Source organism: Phoenix dactylifera, chromosome 3 (assembly GCF_051530095.1).
Source record: "Phoenix dactylifera cultivar Ajwa chromosome 3, Ajwa_hap1_PhDact_Kaust_v1.1, whole genome shotgun sequence".
Classification (NCBI taxonomy): Eukaryota; Viridiplantae; Streptophyta; class Magnoliopsida; order Arecales; family Arecaceae; genus Phoenix; species Phoenix dactylifera.
Window position 1 is genome coordinate 40,744,742 of NC_143192.1, and position 8,131 is coordinate 40,752,872.

Here is an 8,131-nt window from a genome sequence, read left to right on the forward strand (position 1 = left end):
TTTCCTCTGTAGCAGCGAGTTCTCAGACTGATTCCTCTACAACTGAAATATATATTTGTATAAACTAAAAATTGCTGTCTGTTGCTGTTGGGGATTAAACTGAGGAAGGCAGCCTTACCTCAGACCTGAACTACCTCAAACCTTGTTTGGAGTCAGAGGAATCACTCCTTTTACACCCCGTTTTACACCCCGGACCCCGTTTTACACCCCGGACCCGAAGAACTGCTCTGCTGCTGGCCGAGTCACTCCTCGCTCTTTGCTTTTTTTGTGATGGCATGCTTCTTTAATTCAATCTTTCATTTCATTCAATCGTCGAAAGATTGAGCCTGTGTTCAGTTATCGTGACTTACCTAATATATCTCTTACGATATTTCAACTTAAGGGCCGGCCCCAGTAGGCTTTGACGGTTATAGATAGAAGTAGGAAACGTCAATGAAAGCCTACATTAGCGAGTAGCCATATTTAGGCATAACTGACGGAACTACACTTGATTTAGGAGCTAACGGAGGGTGTGAAACAGACTCCTGCCCCATGGACAAAACTACACTAACGAGACGTAGGCTTAGTCAAGTCAAGCAAGAGAAAGAGCTTTAGCCGAGGGTTCCCTCGATCAAACTCGAAATTTCATAAGAGAAGAAATCTCGTAGCGTAGAAAAGAAAGGAGAAATCGTTTTGATTCGAGGCAGATCCCTTTTTTGTTTGCCTTTACAAGTTGAGTAAACAAATAAAAAAAAGTCTTCTCTTTGGATAAATCCTATCTCTCGTCACATAAGAGCGCACTAAATAAAAAGGAGAAGCAGAAACAGACGTCGTTTTTCGCGATAAGCAAGATAAGGTTCTTTCTAGTCTTCATCTGAGCTCCGTCTTCTCGTAGAATCCTCGCGCTTTAAGGGCAGGAGGTCGTAGATCAAACTCCTTCTTTTTTAGTTCGACGCATCTATGGCTTTAGAGAAATTCCTACTGTTGTTGCGGTTAGTGGCTTAGCGATTCTAGCAGGAAAGTGACTTTTAGGCTCAGCTGACTTCTAGTCCTATGCTCCAGGGCAAGCAGATAGTAAGCGAGGCTTGATCGGTAGGCAAGTGGCCGAAGAGGAAGGGAATTCTGTAAGTGAAGAAATTCTCTTCATCACGAGATCCGGTCTTCAAGCCAGCAACCAGAGCAGGAGTCATCTTTAACTCTCGTTTTAAGCTTTCATTGGACTCAAGGACTTATCAAAGAGGAGCTAACCCTACTCATGCTAGTTCCCTCCTCCTCCCCTATCTACACTATTATAAATACATAAGAACTGAAAATTACATGTTTTAAGGTCTCCTATATCAAGCGAGTGCAAACCGAGTGGTTGAAATTCTCTGTTAATAATGCTATAATATATAGTAGAGTATGCAAATTGAAAATTCATATCATGAATCATGATATATATACACTAAAATATACAAATATGCAAATTCAATATATGTTTAGATTATCAGAATCAAATCATCATGTCGTGCTCTTAAATGAAAGTCATTAGTTTTGGCACCTATGTGATATATAAATCATCTCCAAAAAGATGTTTCTCTTTATATATTTGGATGTGCACAGTAATACGGAATGTCTGGATTTTTGATTTGGATAGCCTATCACTTATTTCGAAATCACTAAATTTTTACTACGTTGAGCATGCAATAAATATGTAATCCAGCTTTTTCTGTACAGAAGAGAGAACTGACTTCCCCTTGTGTAATCAGCAAACAAGAGACCCCTAAGGTCTAACTGAAATCTTCATTTGAAGTAACAAATCTGCCCACAATTCAATCCGCGCCCTGTTTTCTTCTCTGTAGACATGGGTAGCTTTGAAATCCAGAATAGAAGTGGTAAATTGCCATATGCCATAATGAATAGGATGATATGGTATAGAATTTCTATGATCAACTGCTGTGATCCATGATATCATAGTGGTAAAATCTCCCTCCAAGCAGATCCTTAAGCAACAAACTGAGTTATTGTTGCATTGAGTCCATGCCAACAATATTTGCGATCGATGAAATTCAGCTCCATTCACTAGATATGTGACAAGTAGAAATAGGGTGAGAGCTCGACCGTATGATTTTTTTTTCAGAGACTTAGTACGTGCAATACGTGCAAGGAGATATCATATGATGGATAGTATGCTTCTATAATCCAACTTGAATATGCTCGCTCTCCGTTGTTAAAATCTATAGCCATCGAACAAGATGACTGTTTTAATAAAAATTCAATGATCCATCCAAAAGATTGCTAGATCGGGGTCAAATTAGTAGGAACTTTAGTTAAATCAATTATTAGATCATTCCCAAACTCAAATGAGCCAAGTAAATTTATATATTGTTTTTTAATATATACATTTATATCTTTTAAAGTATTTTACATTTATTTGATACTTTATCATTATATTATTATTTAGAGATGAACTATTATCCCTCTCAAGAGGAGATGCTATCAATTTCTCTCATCTCCAGAATCAATAAATGGGTATTCAAATCGAAAATCTATACCATTGACAATGGCCTATACCACAAAAAGATAAAATTTCTATAAATTAAAAATCATATATTTTTATAGTTTCTAACCCATGCACCATGTAAACACAAAAATGAACAATTTCTAACGACCCGTGTGCTAAAATACAATAAAAGGTATTTAAATCAAGAATGGACCTCATTGATCATGATTTACACATGTTAAATTATGCATGAATTATAAACCAATAGATTCTAATGTTTAGATCACTGTAAAATATGAACTCATATTACTTTAACTATTCATTTTTCACTTACATATAAATAGGTTAGTGACCACCGGAATACTTGATTTTTGGTTTTAGGCATCCTAAGTAATATAAAATATGATCAATGATATGGTTCTCAATGTAGATACCCCATTATTTATTTTGGAATCAAGAGGACTAGATACCTTTTCTTCTTGGAAGCAGTATTATCTATCCCTATTATTTATATTTATACATTATTGATATTTTCATATTGACTCATGAACTCACTCAAGTCACTTGTTCACTAGAGTTACTAGAAATTTTGGTGAAGTTAACATCCATGTTTTTAGAAAGTGCATGGAAAAATAGAGATGTAAACACGAATGCGTACATAAGCATTTGGCAGTTTAGTTTAATATAATAGATTCTTCCACACATGACGTATGTTAAATAGATAAAATGGATATGAGTTGCTTGAAGGCCATAGAAGCATGTCAGAGAGGCAATAGCAGTTTGATAAATATCTCCAAACTAGTATTGATTGGGGATGGAGTCAAACATCTACATATTCACATTACAATAGTAGATATAAGAACTAAGCTAATACATTATGCATCTATTAACATATATTATGAACAACTGCAAGTTGGATCATGTTAACTATTATCTCATATCTTAATGTGGTTAATTTGGCATTGTTTAGAAGCTTGAGTTTATTAGTTCAGACAGAGATTCGTCGCGGTAACAAAATGCACGACACATTTATTTGGAAGGAATATCTTATCATTAATATCATTATTTTGCTGAATAGAAAATTGTAAGCAATTAAGGGCTCAAAGTTAGCCCCTAGAAAAAAATTATCATTGACTCGTCCAACCTCTTTGCATTATGGCTAAGTAATCAAATTAATATGCATTATGAACTAAATTTGAAATCTACACAAATAAGAAATTTTTCTTTATAAATAGCTAAAACAACAAGACTCGAGGGAGAAACTAAAAGGTAAAATTGAGTAAGCAAGTAAGTTTATAGAGAAGATATATAAGAAGTAGACAAAAACCTTCACCAAAGAGCTAACTAGTTTGAAATAGCCCTTAAATCACACATACTTTACCATTTACATTAGACATTCCAATGATACAAAGCAACAATTTTCAGTTGTATCGAAAGACTCCCTAAATCTAACTCACAAAAGCTAAATAAAATGTGACCGATATATCAACATAAAAATCCTACCATTCGAATCTAATTACCTTCATGAACATACACACGGGAAGCATAAACTACTAGATTCAATGATTCATATTCTTCATGCAACTCCAAGTAGAAAAGTCATGAAAAATCATTTCAAAATATAATGCTAGTAATTGGTAGTGTTAGTTTATCGAATTAGTAAAATTTTTGGCAGTTGCATCAAGTTAACCATCTAATCCTGTCTTCATCAAGTTTAGGGGTTAGAATAATTTGAAACATTTTATTCTGCTATATAGTTTACCGCCTACCGCTAACTTCGCAAACGTTCATGCATTATTGTAGGGCCAGCGATTGGACAGGAAAGCACTGTGTACCATCCCAAGTTCTGGTCATCAGCATCATCCCAGAAATAAAAGAGTGACGTGGACTAGGTCTCAGGTGCCATCGCATTACCTGGCAAGCACCAATTACCTCATGCCACGTGACACGCCATTTTTATGAAGGAAAGGCTTTTGTCAACAGAGTCGGAATCATTACTGGTACACTGGACCCGGAAATATATGTGGCCTGCCACGTACCAAGACACTTAAATTTCTAATCAGCTAAACACTTAAGCTACGCTCAGGTGTACACGTATCCCTGTCCGCCTCCACATGGCATCAGGAATCATGGCGTGACATGACCGCTTTTCTTTTGATCGAGAAGGCTCGAGATTCCATGACTGTATACAAGGACAGCACGGATAGGAACAGCCCTAGCTTTATTCACAGGGTTGATTAACCACGGACAGGAACAGCCCTAGCTTTATATACAGTACTTACCAAGGCTGTCGAGGGATGGTAATCTTGATCCAAACTTGGTTACCTTATCAAGCGTGTCAAGATCAAGTTTGTCTAATTCTATTCCATTGAGTTTGAGGGTGATGTATAGGTTAGCTCAACACCAACCTGCTGGCGAGTTGGACCAGATTTGGATCAAAAATTCTTCACCTTCCATGTTATTGAGATATGTATATTTTTGAGATGTATACGTATTATCAATGTATATATCGAGACGTGTTCAAGTCGAGCCCCTTAGCCTATATAAACACAAGTAGATCCATATTTGATCCAAACTATTAATTGCCACACCTAACTCCCTTTGAAGGCGGCGGCGCGAAAAAAATAGTTATAAAACTATATATTATAATTAATAATTTTATTATTAAAATTAGTAAATTTGAAATTTAAGATTATGCTTAATATTTAAAAAAATTGTTTTATTGAGAATAGGATACAGTCAGACTTTTCTCGAGATATTTTGTTTTTTGATTTTATTAAATGTATCCATACTCATCAGGTATAATCCATCCGTTTTAGCAAAAAAAAAAGAAAAAAAAAGAAAAGAGAGAGGTGGAGGAGTATGAAAGAAGACAAGGAGACTTTTTTTTTTTCCTGATATAGAGAAGACATAAGACTTTGGAGAGTGGAGAATTGCTGAGTTTGGGATTTAGGAAGAAGCGACGAGTTACAAGGAGGATAAAAGATCAACATGTTGTCTCTCTCTCTCTCCAAATTGACAAGCAAGTTGTAAGGGTAAGGGAATCCTAAGAAGGCAAATAATGCTTACGTTGCTGGCATTTCCTGATTCCAAACCAGATAATTCTAAGAGCTAATTTGTTGGTAAACTATAGTCTACAGGCATTGAAAAATATGGTCTTCCTAGTATGGTATGGGTGGCAAAATAGCAGGATAGCAGAATATGATCCGGCATCACGCATCAGTGGTGTTATTGCAAAAACGATATGAACTCTGGCTGCAACCCCTTTTTTTTGAGGAGTTTAACCAGTACGTAGTTTTTTTCTTCTTCTTCTTCTTTTTAGAGCCAACCATATATCTGTCTTGATTTCGCCCAGGCATAGAGACTTTCGAAAGGGCTGGAGTTAGAGGGTAGACTACTCCACCATGAGCTAGCAATCTGTAGAAAGACTACCTCAATCTAGCGAAGTCATTTCCTTGCTTCGGTCAAACCAGATTGAGTACTTCAGACTGTTGAAGCTCTGCTATTGTATTTGCTGACTTTGCCTGGTTAATGGCGAAAGGCCAGGAATGAGTTGCCACAGAACAAGGTAAGTTTGCTGGGTTGCAGTTCTACAAAAAAAAGTCTAGTGTGTTGGGTTTTTGTTGTCTTCTTTTCATAATCGAAGTCTAAACCTGCATATCTATACATCAACCATTCTTAGGAAAAAAAAAAAAAAAAGGAGTCAGGTCTGATTTGATAATTGAGGGATGATTTAATACTAACAAAGAAACATATAATATATATTTTGTTTATTAGTTTATATGTCTTTTTTTTCTTTTTCTTTTTTTGAGAAAGGAATATTAGTTGATATGTCATATAAGCGAACTATGTAATTTGAAGCATGCCAATTGTTACAGGCGTCATCTTTTAATTTGGATACAGAGCATCAAATTTAAATACGCTCAAAACTTGAAAAGAAAACCAGGATCTTTCGTACTTTAGTATTCGGAAACTACTTAATATGAGTAACTTAAATAAATAAAATTGCAAATATGAAGCTTCCTCTGTAGGATTGCTAAAGAAAAAAAAATGCTGAAAAGTTTTTTTTCCCCTCAGAAAATACCCAAAAAGTTTCTAGAAAATAACAAATTTTAAAAAAAAATGTTATGTGGGCATGGAACATTCGACTTTAGAATCGAAAGTGACTCTGTGGAACATGAGATGGCGTGAATAGTGGGAGCAAATAAAATTCTGGCGAATAACATAATGGCAGGCAAAGCATTAGGTGCTGCTGCTGCTGCTGCTGCAGCACAAGTTTGGTCCAAGACACTTGAGGTTGGCCTTAACAATTCGAGAATGCCTTTGACCTCCTAAGCTCTTAGACTAAGCCGAGAAAAATTCAGTTTCCATCTCAAAGCAGATCTAGTGGCCAGAAAAGAAGGGAGACATTGATCCCAGTACTCGTACACATAGCACCGTCTCCTCTCTCTCTCTCTCTCTCTCTCTCTCTTTTCCCAATCAACCCCGCTGAAGCTGGCTTTGATTTCCCTTTCCACCAAACCCCATGACAACCTTCCTTTCCACAAGGAACCATCACAATCCCCCATCTCCACTTGTTCCCTACTTCTCATTTGAGTTTCGAATTCGGAATTTGGAAATCGCCACGCCAAAATTTCTCCGATCCTGCTCACTCTTATTTTCACATATTTTTCTACTAAAAAGAAACAGAAACAAAGCTATGAACCCGGAAAGAATACGACCAAACAGCTAAAAATCGATTCATATAATATATTTTTACAAGAACAGGAAAAAAGAAAAAAGAAAAGAAATTTCACCTGCGAGCGACATTGATTAAAGATTAAAATTAGAAATAAAATATAGAGACAAAAACCAAGCTCATGGACACAGATCCAGGCCGCAAAGAACGCTAACCCCCAACGTCCGTACCGATCGGGGGGTGGCTGCGGCGGCGGGGCGGGCGTCGGGTGGCGGGGAGGCGAAGGGGAGGCTTCTGAGCATGAGGAAGCGCATCCGGCGGGGGAAGGGCGCGTCGTGGAGCAGCTGCTCCAGAACCCTCGCCACCAGCACCGTGTACTCCTCCAGGAGCTCCGCCACTATCGCCACCAATATCATCCTTCCTTTCTTTTGCTGATTCGAAACGGAACTTTTTTTTATTTTTCTCGGAAGAAACCGCGGCTGCTGCTTTGGAAGGATTAGATTTGGGATCGTATGCGAACGTTTCGAGGGCTCTTTGAGGGGTCTCTTGTGCGGTATTCGCGTGGATTTAATAAAGAATGAGGAATGTTAACAGGTGAGAAGGGTGCAGTTGGTTCCGGTGGGCTCTGCTTCTGGGATTGAGAGGCGAGCGGTTTGGCGGCCGCGGGGCAAAACGGGTAAAAAAGTGGGGCCGCGGCCAGAACCGGGGACCGGCTTTGACGCGTGGGAGATCGTCCTCGGCCTTATCCGATCCCGTGGATCCCGTCACCGCTCATAATATTTTAAAAGATTTTTTTATATATATCCTTCTAAAAAATCCAAATTTACATAAATACTCTCCTAAATTTATATTTATTTTTTTCCTCATAAAATACTATTTTTTCATAAATATTCTTAATATAATGGTTCTTCTAACACCGTTAATAAAAATCATATTTATTTTAATTAAAAATAAATAAAATTTTGAAATTATTTTTTTTATTCTCCATCATG

At 37.2% G+C, this 8,131-nt stretch overlaps 1 protein-coding gene across 1 annotated transcript; it reads right to left on the minus strand.

Annotated features, from left to right (window-relative positions):
* Positions 1-7,176: 7,176 nt before the first annotated feature.
* Positions 7,177-7,846, minus strand: LOC120109891 (uncharacterized). The gene has a single exon (XM_089929674.1). It carries the CDS (start codon positions 7,553-7,555, stop codon positions 7,319-7,321), a length of 237 nt encoding a protein of 78 aa, XP_089785800.1. The 5' UTR covers positions 7,556-7,846; the 3' UTR covers positions 7,177-7,318.
* Positions 7,847-8,131: the final 285 nt, after the last annotated feature.

Coding starts and splice junctions, on each gene's coding strand:
- LOC120109891 (XM_089929674.1), bottom strand. CDS start 7,555: ATGATATTGGTGGCGATAGTGGCGGAGCTCCTGGAGGAGTACACGGTG.